This window comes from Cupressus sempervirens, chromosome 5 (genome assembly GCF_028749045.1).
Source record: "Cupressus sempervirens isolate cs-2001-9-10 chromosome 5, ASM2874904v1, whole genome shotgun sequence".
NCBI classification, from domain to species: domain Eukaryota; kingdom Viridiplantae; phylum Streptophyta; class Pinopsida; order Cupressales; family Cupressaceae; genus Cupressus; species Cupressus sempervirens.
Genome location: NC_143122.1, coordinates 24005152 through 24020833, shown reverse-complemented (window position 1 = coordinate 24020833; position 15682 = coordinate 24005152). Strand labels below are relative to the sequence as shown.

At 31.5% G+C, this 15682-nt stretch overlaps 1 protein-coding gene across 1 annotated transcript; it reads left to right on the top strand.

Annotated features, from left to right (window-relative positions):
* The first annotated feature begins 474 nt into the window (after window positions 1–474).
* LOC149554407 (homeobox protein HD1-like) lies at window positions 475–14628 on the top strand. The gene is made up of 6 exons (XM_089828471.1): window positions 475–997; window positions 5436–5556; window positions 8218–8414; window positions 12329–12460; window positions 12550–12686; window positions 14275–14628. The coding sequence occupies exons 1-6, from the start codon at window positions 479–481 to the stop codon at window positions 14276–14278; spliced, it is 1110 nt and encodes a 369-aa protein (XP_089684597.1). The 5' UTR covers window positions 475–478; the 3' UTR covers window positions 14279–14628.
* Window positions 14629–15682: the final 1054 nt, after the last annotated feature.

The window sequence follows — 15682 nt, the reverse complement described above, 5'->3', positions numbered from 1 at the left end:
TCCAAACAAATGGTGTGTTATGACGGGTAGGAGTAAGAGTGAAAGCTTAACCTTACTTATTTTATCATGAGAGTGACACAAAATGCTTGTTATTGTTTGTTTTATACTGTTGTTTCCCTGAATATTGCAGTCATGAGGTATTTCCTGCAGCATACATATAATAATATAAGAGGAGTCATCATCACCATGAAATAAGGAGTCCTAATCGTGGGTACTGTGTGTATTTATTTTCCTCCCCCTCCAACTCCTCTTCTTATGTGGCCCATCTGATAGCGTTGTGATTCCTGGTACAGGAATGAATTAGGACTTGCAGCTTATTTCTGGCCATTGAAAAAGCTTGAGTTCTGTGAGATTTTGCAGGCGGGGAAGAAAAAAGAGGGAATTTGGGTACCTTCAGGATGGTGTAACATAGTACACGATTGAATCTTTTTGCAGAAAAGGGTATAAATTAGGGCATAGTAAGGGAGGCTTCATAGTCATGAATGAAGGAAGCGGCTTGAAAGTGGGATCTACTGCAACATGGTTGAACAATCTGGGTCAACACCCAAATTCACACGTGGAAGGTGGTGATGGTGGGCAGTCCTTGATGGGGGGATTCTCCACACAGCATTCACATGGATCCACCATTATTGATCACTCCTCTGCTGGTCAAGGGAGGGGTTTGTTGGATCTTCACTCTGATACAGCTAACAGTAGCGACCTCCTTGGGAGCAACAGATCTGATGGGGAGCATCAGCATCATCAGCATCAGCAGGATCATAACAGTGAGATGGTTTGGCATAGCTCAAGGCTCAAGGCAGATATCCTTCAGCACCCTCTCTATGACCAGTTGTTGGATTCCCATGTTGCCTGCCTTAGGATTGCAACTCCTGTGGATCAGCTCCCCAAGATAGATGCACAGCTGGCTCAGTCAAGGCATGTTGTGGCCAAGTATTCTGTCCTTGGAAGAAACCAGCTCTTGTCTGGAGAGGAGAAAGAGGAGCTTGATAGATTTCTGGTCAGTACATCTTCAATATATCCCCTCAATTTGCATATTATGAGATATATTTATGATTGTGGATTTGGTTGGCCGAATTTCCCTTTTTTCCTTAGTGGGCTTAGCTTGAAAATATCAATCTTTGCATGATGCCTGAAAACCTAACCTAGCAGATAGCACTCTTTTCCATTAACTCATGGATTTTGTTTCCATGTCTAGAAGATATGACTGAGTTCCCATATAGATAGTACTCATTTGGCTTCCATGTCTATTGACTGCGATTCTTTTTGGCTATGATTGGCCTTATTTTGTTTCTCCTGCTTTCTCCTGGTTGAAATTCTATATGCTTTCTTCATTCTCATTGATTAAATGTAGGAACATGAATTTGGGTTGACCCTATAACCATTTATCCTGTAATTCATGTTGAAGTTCTATATGCTTTCTTAATTGTTGTGAATTAGATGTACTAACATGAATTTGGGCTGGTCCTAGAAGTCTAATCTATTCTCCAATTGATATTCTGTCCACTGCTTTCATACTTCTGATTATGAAATAGTCTAACTGTGATTTGGGTTGGTTCTTATTGTTCAAATTCTATTCACTTTCTTCATTCTTATTAAATGTAATCGAAAAACATTAATTTGTGCTAAGCCCTAGACCTTGTTTCCCTGGTTTCCCAATAGAAATTTTATAATCTCTCTATATGTTTGCCAAGGAAATGAACCCATACTAGAATTTGGGCTGGCCTTATAAGACTTTCGTCTCCTGGTTTTCTAATTGAAATCTTGAAAAATGGAAAGAAGAAAAAGTTTGAATTGGCTTTCATGGCCTAATATTCTAGCACAGCCTCCAGGCTCATAAAATACAATCAGCACTTGCATTCGTTTATGCTAAGCCTTAGACCTTGTTTACCTGATTTCTCAATTGATATCTTCCATCTATCTACATGTTTGCCAAGGAGATGAACCCATGCAAGAATTTGGGCGAACTTCTTTTGGTCTGCTGTTTTTTTAATTGAAATCAAGAAGAAATGAAACAAGAAAGAATTTGGGTTGGTCCTCATTGTTCAACTTCTATGCACTGCCTCATGCTCATACAGTGCAATCAAGGAAGATTAATTTGTACTAGCCTTAGACGTTGTTTACCTAGTTTCCCAATTGAAATTATGTAAATGCTTGCCAAGAAATGAACCCATTATAGAATTTGGGCTGGCCTTTAAGACTTTAGTCTCCTGGATTTCTTATTGAAATCACGAAGAAGTGAAATAAGAAGAACTTGGGTTGATCTCAGACCTTGTTCTCCTAGTTTTCTTATTAAATTTCTATGGGGTTTTCTTATTGAAGTTCTTCTAAGGGCTGTTTCCATCACTGTGAATGAAATATAAAAACACTAATATGGGTTTCTCTTTGTTTTCATTCTTTCTGAAATGGAATTATTTCCAGAGTTCATGGCAGCGATTGTAATCCACAAGCAACAATTTATGTTTTTCTTACGATCCACTCGTCTACTGGTGCATACCAACAAAACTCTACCAAATCTTTTCATTCCTACTAAGGTTATACGTGGATACAGTATAAGTCCAGATTTGAGCATTGCCCAAGAATGCTTAGAATGGAACATATCAGTTAAAGCGAAGCAGTTGAAAACAGTTTTTTTGGTGATTTAGTCAGCATTTTCCCAAGTACCAAGCATTGTGTTTGGGATCTTCGTGATGTATCCCCTAAGAGTAAGTTTTTGCATTTATTAGCCACAGTTGTTGTGCCACATCTATAAGGCATATTTGGGGAACAACGCAATATGGTTATGAGGGCAGGCCTCGACTCTGATTGGGTAAATACCAAGGACATTTACATCATTCATAGAGTTAGGGCTTTTCTGAGCTATGGAAGCTTCACAAAACGTCTTGTTCTTGCTTCAAAATATGGGCTCCCCCTTCGCAAACTGAAGGTGTAAATAATGTAAGCAATAACCGACTTGAGAAAGAAAGATTCCACTAATCCTCTTAAACTCAAAATAATTGACAGAGATATTCAAATTTGAGATTGCTCAATAACTGTTTTGTGTGGTATGAGGTGCTGCATGAAAGTAGACACTTTTATCAATGATAGTGCCAAAGTTTAGCAGCCATTTTAACTGGTGTTTTCTATAACGCCTATGTACAAATTAAACATGTATAGACTACATCTAAAGTCCACATGTAAAGACCTCATCTGAAGTCCATAGAAAATCAATCATGTCGTCCAATCAATTTGAGCCATATGTGACTGAAACTGTGCGATTTCGCTATTCAAAACTATTCACAAAATCTTCAAGACAAATCTATGGAAAGTTCAAGCATCGGTGTCTGGACATTTTCAGAGGTAAAAAGGTTTGTTTTTGACAGTAATGGCAGATTCTGACACTAGCCCAGAATGTCAATCTTGCAAAAATAAACGTATGCCTACATGTTTTGTTTTTTTCTTCATTCCAAAAATACTCTACAAACCAAGAAATGTATTCCACATGAAACTCTATCAATGACTCCGTCAAAGGATTCTGCCAAGATAGGACATTCCCCCACATTTACCTTGTGCGTGTCCTCCTTAAAGAGCATTAGACAAAAAAAATCTGATGTCTCCTTGTAAATTTAATTGGAAACCTTCGTCTCCTTATAAATTTAATTGAAAGCCCTTACTAGTTTCTAGTCAGTTCAAAAGGGAGGAAATGCGCCTAAATTGCAACCTTAAAGACGGTAATCTCCTTCAAATTTAATCAGAAACCTTTACGTAGTTTCTATTCAGTTCAACGGGGAGGAATTGAACATAAAGTTTAAATTCTGAAATAGAATATGAAATATTAACAAACTTTCTAATGAATTACAATATATAATCTAAGATGTTGATATCAACAAAATTCTTTTATGACGATAAATTATAGAATGTGATGATAGACTGTGAAGTGTGATTAGAAACATTGATATAAAAACTTCTTAACCGATAGTTATGTTTTAATAATAAGATCTATGCATTTTAATTAACGAATTTCTATTGAACTCCTGAGCTCCTGTACTAGATATAAACCAGACTTCCACCATTAAATACGAAGCTTAGGTGTTCAAGCTAGCACACCCTCTTGTAATGTAATGAACAATACCATAATAACTACTCATCCGAGTTATGTTGTTATACATACCAATTCTGTCATAGAAGGGATGGTAAACAATGTTTTCAAATCATACCAATTTCGTCATAAATGGGAAGGTAAACAATGTTTTCAAATTAGTTTCAAATGTTTTCAAATTTGATTGAGTCAAAAAAATTTCACTCCATTAATCTGAAAACATGTTAAACGAGGTTGTGAGAATTTTGACTCTACCGTTCTAACAACTATGAATCGAAAGGCTAATTTATTTTGAAGCAGGCAACCGTAAAAATTATATGAGACAATGATGAACTTCCCTGACTACCAAATGTACAAAAAAATTGCTATCTCATCTGTCCCATTCCGAAGACAATCACAAGACACATTTAATAGCGCTGACAGTGCCCAATGGCAGATGAATTAAAGTATTCAACCTTGAACAAAATGTACACCTTGTTCATTCACATAAACATGCTTGGCTTATTTGACATTAATGTCCTTTTCTAACTGATCTTGCTCTGGTCCTTTTTCTGTCTCATGAAGTGATATTGTCTTACACTGATCTCGCTGCTCAGAGATCCCATGGAAAGCCTGTGATGAATGTGTAAGAAATAAGCAAAGCAATAATATTCCGAAGGCCTTTGTTTGTTTGAGTAGGTAGCGAAGAAACTCATAATTAGCACTGATACACTCTCGCATTCAGTAATCACTATCTCATCAATTTCCTCCTCGGGTTGCGTGCCGAAACAGGCACGCCTTAGTGGACAAGTCGCCATCACAAAGAAATAAATAAATAAATATATATGCATAAGTACGTTATCAACAACGAAAATTCCGAAAGAGGCCCAAATAACGGCGTACGCGCACTCCGAGATCTCTGGAACCTCTCCGAATGAATCCCGACCTTCCGTTGTCCGTCCTTGTTCTACTGCTACGTATCAATCAAAGAAAACCCTAATCCGTATATTTTCCAAATTTTCCACTTTGCCTAAAACTGATAAAAACGGGTAAAGCGTTTCACTGTTACTGCTGGTTGCCAGCAGTAGTATTAGTAAGATTGTACTACGCAAGGGCCCCAATACAACTTATTATGTGCTGCTTTATCAGTGTGGTCCTCCACTGCCATCTTGTAGTTGTACTGCTCTTACTCTTAGTCAATTAATTATCCGCATTATACGTAGATACAATCCCTACAGTGCTATTTCTAACCATTGTGAGAAAGAATCTCCTCTCTTCGTCTTGTTTTTTACTCTCATTTCTTTTTCTTGTTTCTCTACGTTTTGTACAGCTTCTTCTTTTGGGGGTTGGACTGAATGACATTATTGCTGGCTTTGTGTAGGCGCAATACGTGGTGTTATTATCGTCCTTCAAAGAACAGCTTCAGCAGCATGTACGGGTTCATGCCATGGAAGCTGTCATGGCCTGCTGGGAGCTTGAACAGTCTCTTCTTAGCCTTACAGGTATTTCTTCTTCTTCTTATTATTATATTGTTTTATTTTTATCTAATACCTATTTCTTTTTAGATCAATCATTCATTTGCTTGTCTATTGTATGAGACACAGACAATACATGAAAAGATGCTCTCGGTATATTGTTTTTCAATTTTCAATTGCGTTATTGCAATAAAGTATTCGTATAAAATATGTTCAGCAAACGAAAATTCCTATGAAATTTCAGGCAGAGAAGAATATAGCATATAAAAGTAAGCAAGATTGGCAAGGCTTACTTTGATAGATACGCTTTGATTATCGGTACAACTGCCATCCAATTTTATAAGATAGTCATACAAGAAGAAACATAGAATATTCGAGTTTCGACGAATTCGCATTTTCTATGACCAACAGATTTTTTTATTATTAAGGTTATATATGAGTAGGTGAGTTTTGAAATTTATAGTAGCGATCAGCCAAAACCGGAGAGAAATGCGTAGAATGTCTTGAAAATAAGAAGGGTAGTTAATGATAATAATAATAATAAAGATGTATGTTTCACTTTGAGTAGTAATTCGTTCATTTATTACTTTAATACTTACGTCGAGGAAATGTTGACGAGAGGAACGCAAATCAAAATACAACGTTGTTAGTTAAAAGATTGATCCGGCTATATAATGGAATAGTCTTATAAAAAATAGCAATGCACCATGTTTACTTGTTTATTTATTATCTCGTCAATATTATATTTGCCACATCTAACTTTCAGCCTTCTAACCTCTTTTTTTTTTTTTTTCAATAATTAATAATAAAATCATATTATCTCAAATTCGAAGATTAAATTACTAGAGTTGAGATGTCTAATGAACAATTGATTTCTAATATAATGCAAAGCGCATAAGAGAAAGACGATATCTCAACTGAGGAATACAAGCCGTTTTTATTATACTTTCATATAACATATTATATTTTTCTTAATTAATTATACACACACACAAAGTTTTTAAAATTATATTACATCATATTCTCAAATAAGTTATTATAAAATAAAAGATTAACTTAGCTGTATTAAATTAAACTATTTCACTTTTTTTAATAAGTGATTACAAATTATTAACTAATATTTAAAGAAACAATAAAATCAGTTAAATAGATGTATAATTTTTTTTTACATGTTTTTAATTTCTATAATACAAATCATAAATTTAATAATAATATAATTATTTAAAGAATAATTTTATAGAAAAGGAACTTTTAAATTATAAAATAATTTTTTTCTTCTAGTAATACGAGGAATGTAACCTAAAGATATGATTGTAGAATAATACCCAATTGCATATTCTCCACTGTGAAACAAATTGTATCTCAAAATATTTTCAAACATTGCAACTTCTATAAAAATATCTAATAGGAAATTGTATCTCAAAATATTTTCAAACATTACAACTTATATAAAAATATCTAATAGAAAACGTAGGGAAATGTCTAATAAAACTAGTCAACATTCAATACTATTATTTTTTAAATTTTAAAAGAATGATCTCCATGGACTAAAATAACTTGATAGTACGATATTACTAATTTTCAGTTTATCTCTAAATTGCTCATGAAAGGTAGACCAATGAAATAAAGTAATAAATGTTGAAAAATATGGAAAACAGGGTCTCCTTGACAAAAGGGAGGACTGCCATTTTTTAAATTATACTTAATCTTTAATTATTATTTAAAATGTTTTTTTAGAATTCATATTTGAATTTGTTGTCTCACTTCAAAATTTTAAGTTGTATACTATGATTTAATCAAAAAAATAATTTGAAGTTAGATATTTATTAACTTGTATATGTAAATATGAGTAGTCATAATGATGAAAGTATAAGAGATAATACTTTAGTAATGAGTTGTCATGAAAATGAAAGAAAGGAAAATACTAATATTGCTTAACAATCTAATCACTAAGTACAATTAATTAATCTATAAAATGAAAGATAATAATTGCAATTGGAGTAAAAATAGAAAACAATAAGCTTATACACATAAATATTACACCACTTAATTTTTATTGTTAATATAGATTCTAAAGAAATATTAATTATAATTTATTAATAATATATTTTGTAAAAAAATTAACGAAAAGTTAAATAATATAATATAATCTCTTGATGACATTTGTGTCACTTTAGATTAATATATATCTTCACCACATTATTTTATATGTAATTATATTCTAATTCACACCACAAATACTATTGAAAATCAATTCCGATCTCTGATTGAAATAAGTAGTACATTTCATGCACACAAATAGAAAAGCATATTAATCATGTATAATGGATTAGAACCGATAAATTTGATAACATGTTAAACTAATATCACTTACAGAATTGCTTAACTAACAGATACATTAGGTCCCATGTTTGGGACGGTATTTGTTTACTTTTAATTGAAAGTTTCTAGCCATACCAATTCTCGTTTTGTCAGCCATGATAATTATACCTTGTCCCTGACCCAAGAAAGTAATTTTATCATTGTTTTTTAGGGTACTAAAATAGCAATTGCATATGTTCAAAGTTTTCACATGATTATAGCTTTTCATTTATCTTCTACAGATATATCCTGCATTGTCTATTCTTGTGGAAATTTAACAGTTTTTACGTTTGAACATAGCTATATAATTACTTTGTTATGTTGCAGGAGTATCACCTGGGGAAGGAACAGGAGCAACTATGTCGGATGATGAAGATGAGCAGGCAGACAGCGAGGGAAATCTATTCGATTTAGCTCTAGATGGACAAGATGGAATGGGGCCATTTGGGCCTTTGATTCCCACTGAGAACGAACGTTCTCTGATGGAGAGGGTGAGACTGGAGCTCAAGCATGAATTGAAGCAGGTCAGTTCTTATCACCTTTTACTGCTGCCTAGTTCATACAACTCTTTGCCATACACAGACTCATATATTTGAGCTTTCATGTGGTATAGTTATGGTAAATCGAACTAGGTCATTACGTTTTATGCTTTTCAGCAAAAAAGAATAAACATAAATAACATTTGGTTGATTATATGATTACTTTTGAGTGCTACCTCCAGTTTACAATATTACCAAAAAATGCTTCAAACTTAAATACAGTGTAGATGTGTATGCTAACCAGGAGTCATGTAAGTGACAAGGATAACAATTAAGCATATGTGCACCAAAGGTGGGTTATCCTTCACGGTGGATGAAATCTTGTAACAATGAGAGTATAAGAGCACAAACATGTATCACGCAAACAGAGGTCTGAGATAACATGTGCTCAAGCAAAATGCACACTCCTAGATGTCTATATGATAGCTCTACTATTAATGGAGTACATTAGTAAAGAAAAAACATCATAACCATCACAAACTACATCCTCTATATTAGAGAAATCATTGATCATAGTAAAATAATTTACCTTTTAAATATTGTCATGATTGTTGGCTTACCAAATATACCAAAAGACATATATGAAATATCAAAATAACTATAGTCAATGTAAGCTCAACAAGATTAATATAATTGTTAGAAGAATTAAAAGAAAATTAATCATTTTCATTAGTAGTAAGAACAATTTTACCATCAATAATAATAGATTAAAATCTATAATAAGATTTAGCTAACAAATCAAACTTAGATCTTCACTTTGAATAATTTATCCAACCAGATTTCATATATCTCATAGACCAAATATACAAATCACATTGTTGTCAAAGTATATGTTAATTACTCCAAGATGAGCTTAACATTCACAATGGGACCATATACTTTGTTGGAGTTGGTACACCTTTGGTTGTTGAGACTTTTAAAATGCATAAGAATCATCAACAAATGCATACTTAGCATAGGATTAATTAATATGTTCTCTTGAAAATACTTAGGGGTTTGAAATATTTTGGGATATAAAAGACAACAAAATCTTTATAGTTTATTTATTTAAAAAGATTCTCAAGCTCCCACATTTCAATGGACATAATTTATTATCTATTTTTGATACCTTATAGAATGTTGTGAATCCATCATTAAAGATAACTAATTTATTAGTAAAAATTCTTTTCATGATTTTTATAAAGTGCTTATCTTTCTCTTCATTTACATTAGATTACAAATTATGCAAGAATTTATCAATGTTTTCTTTGTGTATTTATGTCTAAAAATCGAACCTTCAACTCTAATAATTATTTAGGCTCCATAATGAAAGATTCACTATGACTGTATAGAATTTTCATATGATTATATAAAAAAAAAAATAATAATATTTCTTTCCTTCCAATTTTTTTTTTTGCTAATACAAACATATTATTCCAAACTATTTTTATTTTTTTTGCTAATACAAAAAAATTATTATTTCCAAAATACTGCAAGTTTTTCTAATATTTAGACTTTTTCCGAAAAGGATTTTCTTAAAGTTTTCCCTGTATTTAAAAATATCTAAAAGATTGTAGCACAAATATATTAACTTAAAAATATTAACATTAATACATTCCACTTGTATACATGTTCATTATACATATCTTTGAATCTATATCTTTTACTCCTCCATATAATGTGTCTAGAAAAAAAAAAAGGTTAATTTAAGTTCATGTTGGAGTATCCTATATGTCTTACCTTTATTTAAGCATGTATATATTTTCAATGTAAAATTATTCAAAAAAATTTCTAGGTTTTTTTCAAATACATGGACAAATTCGTTCAACTTTTTATAAATTTTCTGTATGTGCAAAATTTGCAAACCTTATTTGCCATAGAAAGAACAAGATTAACCAACAACTAATACAAATAAAATAAAGGAACCACAAAATTGTTAGTTCAGATAAAAATACTTATAGTGCCTAACATTATTAGTCAATCTAAATGCTCTTACACTACATGGCGATGCTTCGTGTAGGGATATGTTGAATAAATAATTAAATATCTTCCAAAATAATCATGTATTGGACATCCTCACCTTATAAATTTTCATAATTTCTCCAGTTGATTCATAATAGTTTAGTTTAATTGTTCTAACTTTTTTTTCTTTATATATTTTGTTTTAATAACATCATGATTTGTTTGGTTCTAGTGGACTAAATCTCCTTAAACTCTGTCCATTAGTTTCTATTTCTATTTTATAATCTTTAATTAATTTGCAATGTAGTTGCTAGAGTTGGGACTAATAACCAAATGCAAACTCATGTCCTTCTTGTTGCATTGCAAAAATCTTAATTTGCTCTGTAAGTGCTAGAATTGGGACTAATAAGCAAATGCAAATTCATGTCCTTCTTGTTGCATTGCAAAAATCTTGTGATTTCCAGGTTAGAAGCATGTGGTTTGTTAGATGGATCCTTTAATTTCAGTTTCACTCTGCAATAACAAGAATTCTTTGAGCTCTCCTTGACATCTTACATCTCTTACCACCCAAGTTCATGATTTATGTTGAGAGTTTGATTATATATTTTTTTCTATTCACATTTTTCAAGAATGAGAACTAGTTGTTGCTACGATTGCTAAATGGGCATCATGTTGTCTCAAAGGATGGAAGGTTTGGGAGTTAGATTCTCTTTCTCCTAAGCATAGAGTTAAATGTTTTAGATCTTTTTTCAAATGAATGTTCATCAATTATTGTTCTTCTATTTTGGAATTTTCTTATGTCATATAGTTTTTAATTTCTTGGGTTTGTTGGGATCTATCATCTTGGCTTCTTCTTATTTTTCTTGTTATGATTTTTCTATAGCTAACATAAGTTCTTGTTATTTTTTTAAAATTAAAGATGGGTAAAAAATTATTCAATCACAAGATAGCTACAAAGGAGGAGAACAAGCCATCCATCAAAGAAAATTAAAGAACCTTTCCACTATCCACTAAATAGTCTAACTTATGAGCTATGTCTAGAGGAAATTGCCTCTTATCTACCACATTCCAAGAATGCATTGATCAGAGGCCCATTTAGCCAAACTTCAACAAAACCATTCCACTCTCTCAAAATATATCTTCAAAATAAACTCAAAAGAGCTATACAACCAAAGAATTTTTCCAATACTCAAAGATAAATTCTCACTGACACTACCAAGATGCTATTTGGTTAACAAAATTACCACCACCTAAGAGTTAGATTTGTAAACAATCCATTGCCAACCCACAATACAACTATGCTCAGCAATGCACACAATTGCCAAAGCTTCCATAAGAGTGTTTGTTTGTAAGCCTTTGTAAACTGAACAAAGAAATTATATTTGGTGGGATGGTTGGGGTTTGTCCTATTGTCATGTTTCTATTTTTCAGTTGAGTTTTGGATCCATTAGCAAAGCTTGAGGGCCTCTTTCATTAAGGTGACCTAGACATTGGGACCTTCTTTTATCATAAAAATTTCTCAAGATAGTGTGATGGTCTTACATTATTTGTATTAGAAAATTATTCACACTCTTCACAAAACTATGTTAGCTAAATATAATTTTTAAAAGAAAATGGATTCTAGAAATTCTCCTATCTATAATGGATAATTTTAATTTATTAATTTTAACTTCTTTTAAAAGAAAAGAAAAATCTTTATATAGACTTTTATGATAATAACTATATTTACTTATTTATATAACTACTACGTTTACTTCTCCCGCCCCTCCTTCAAAAAGATAATTTGTCTTAACGAATATATCTAATAACAAGATTAGTAAACCAAAACCAAAAAATCTGAACTCTTTTCCTTGAGCTACTTTATCTCTATTGTTTAAGTTCTTCGGGGCATATATGCTCTACTCTGGTTTAAGTATAGCAAGAAGAAGAAACTGAGTATATGAAGATTGGTTTTGAAGGGATATAGATCAAGAATTGAAGACATAAGAGAAGAGATTCTTAGAAAGCGTAGAGCCGGCAAATTGCCCGGTGATACAACTACTGTGCTGAAGACTTGGTGGCAAGCTCATTCAAAATGGCCTTATCCAACGGTAATACTCAGCAGTCATATTATTATCTTCTATCTTGACGGCTTAAAGACTATGTTTGAATCCAAATCTATGAACTATCTTGTTTTCAGGAGGACGAGAAGTCAAGGTTGGTGCAGGAAACAGGACTTCAGCTAAAGCAAATTAATAACTGGTTCATCAATCAAAGAAAACGCAATTGGCACAGCAATCCTTCTTCATCTTCAGCTACAAACTCCAAGCGTAAGAGGTATGCACTACTTATGTTTGCAAGGAAAACTGAACTAATGGAAGATTATGATGATACAGGCTAGTAAATTAAAAACTGTAGTATATAATTATCTTATTTCTATAGGTAAATATTCAAATCTCGACTATTGAATTATTTAATATTAATGAAATCCCATAATCATCTATTATGAATAATATATTCACTTTTAAAACTCTCTTTAAATGATATCATAGTAATATATGAATTAATTTGTGTTCAGTCTTGGCTAAATAGAATGAAAGATTCAACATTATGGTGAGTGAGTGAAACTTTCTGATTAGTTTTCTTAATTTGCTTTCTATTTATTCTTTTGTGTGTTTGGATTTTAATTTTTGTGTTAATTTTAAATATTATACACTAAGAAAAAATTAAGTTAGAAAAAGTCAACTTTGAGTATTTATCAATTTTTCATTTAAGTGTCAGTTTTAGTGTGTATTTTTACAACTGTGAATTTTTTTGTTATACTTGTTTTGTTGTTATTTTTTGTTTTCTACAACTGTTCTTTATTTTAATGTTGTAACTTTAGATGTGTGATTCTTTTTGCCAATTTATTTAATAAAAAACAATACATCAATGAGTCAAAATTTTAACCAGAATCTACAATGCATGCCACCTAGTCTTTTGTATGTTTGGTCCTTAAGCTTGTTAGACTCTATTTAATTTTGTTTCCTTGTATTTTATTGGAAACCTAATGTTATAATTTCTTTTTTAATTTTATTTCTTGATTCATTATAAATTTCAACTTACATTCAAAGCAAATTTTCTTCTACTTGATGATGAGTCATTGAATGTGATCTATAGTTTGTAAAAACCATACACAACAAATCTAAAAATAATCATTTAAAATGAAAAAGTTCAAGCCAGTATACAAGGAATCAAGTTTGGAAAAATAAGTCAACTTTGACTGTTTAACACTTTTAGCCTAAGAATCAAGCCTTAGTATGTGATGTTTAAGCTGTTCAACACATTAAACTTTTCCCTTCCTTAAAAATAACTTAATTATATATCTCCAAAAGCTATTGCTGTAATGTTATTAAGAACGTACTACCATTTTACACACAAATGTGTTGTAGTTTCCAGTATATGGATATTGTATAGAGCAAGGTGTAGTTAGGTATGAAAAAGTCTATTATACATGGAAATTTTTACCATTACAAGTACTGTTGTGATATTGCTATTGGAATTTAACTGTGTGATTTTGAGTCAAACTCATTGACCCATGTTTCATGAGTAGTGATTCAACATGAATCCATCTCTCATGAGAATAAACACTTAGCACTCATTGGATCTAGGTGATGCTCAGGTGATGTGAGCATCACCTAGATCCAATGAGTGCTAAGTGTTTATTCTCATGAGAGATGGATTCATGTTGAATCACTACTCATGAAACATGGGTCAATGAGTTTGACTCAAAATCACACAGTTAAATCCTGATAACAATATCACAATTTGACTTGCTGTAGAAATTATCTACTACTTATCAATTACAAGTATTGTTCAGTTCATTTTAAGTAAATTTGTAACAACAACACTGACAGTATATTTGTCTCTACAATATGTATTGCAGGTAATGGGCTTATTGAAGTTTTCACATACATAGATATTACGCATCCTCCCAGAAATAGAGGAAGAACCTGGTAAAATTGTAATAAAGTCATTGTACAAATTAATCTTAGTTCAAGCTTGCCTAAGAAAATCTTAGGTTTATACCACAAAACTTTGTTTAAATGAGTTCAATCTAGAATGATCAAATCCGCTGTATATGGTCAACTATATAGTTGAGAGATCTGATCTTCTCGAGTTGTGGAAAGGAAAAGCACCTCAATGAGCAACCAGAGAAAGTTATATCACAGTAACATCGAGAATAACGTGTATATATAATACATAATAATAATATATGAGATTCATAGCTGAAGCAAAATCTGTCATATGGGTTAATGTGGCTTGATTTTATTTCATTGCATCTAAGCATTATTTGCAGTTAAGTATTATTTCACGTTATTATATACTTCTCATAGTTTCTATTTTAAGCATATCCCTGTGTATTCTGATTTTTAGTGAACATTTGCTATCTTATATTCTAGATAGTAGAAATCCAGATTTCTACAAATTTTGATTTAGCTAAATAAATGTTTTGCAAATTTTCACTTCTATTTTTAGGATTTTACTTGAATCTTTGTTTCACTGGGAAGATGAGTGTGAAGATACATTTTGATGCATATGCTTGAGTTGAAGGTAGACTCCAAAAAGTAGTCCAATCTATTATTTTTACACTCCTCAAAAAAACATAACCAAGTTTTGATATTCAATTCCTACTTGCTAGTAGGAAGTCATAAAGCCTAGTTTTGAGACAAAATTAGAAGTCTAGTATTCTAATTCCATTTTGCCAAATTTGAAACAAACACATAAATTTTCAAATCTGAATTTTGAAAAAGTCAGTTCCTTTCATCTTCCATGAACCAAACGAACCCTTATTGCCATTTTTTAACTACTAGATATATTGGTTAGCAAGTTTTTTTTCCCCCAGTTCATAAGAATCCCTATTATTATGGTTGCTTTGTTTTATGAAGGTTTATATTAAGTTTTTTCTTTTTTTATCTATATCTATATATCACACAAAAGTGCTAGCATATAAGTTAATTTTTTAAGAAACTCAATATCATTTACTACAATTTATTGATGTTCTAAATATATCTACATTATTGAAGGTTTTTTATGGATTAGTTATGTTTATTTAATATTTTGTAAAATTTAATTATGTTCTAGTGAATGGCAAACTTATTTTTAGCACTTTTACTTAAAGTTTTTAGTTTTGATTGAACAACATCTAAATTCACTCTTAATCCTTCAAAATCTTCTTAAACAAGATTTTTATGTTAGCACCTTTAAATTATACTATAATATTTATGAAGTGATGTCTCACATCATTTGCGTTCCTTTTATGAAACACATGTATCTTGATAAAACTATAACAT

Bases quoted from the DNA above. Each gene is read 5' to 3' on its own strand.
- LOC149554407 (XM_089828471.1), top strand. From the start codon at position 479: ATGAATGAAGGAAGCGGCTTGAAAGTGGGATCTACTGCAACATGGTTG. The intron at 998-5,435 runs GTCAGTACATCT...GGCTTTGTGTAG, and splicing joins AGGAGCTTGATAGATTTCTG to GCGCAATACGTGGTGTTATT. The intron at 12,461-12,549 runs GTAATACTCAGC...TCTTGTTTTCAG, and splicing joins CAAAATGGCCTTATCCAACG to GAGGACGAGAAGTCAAGGTT.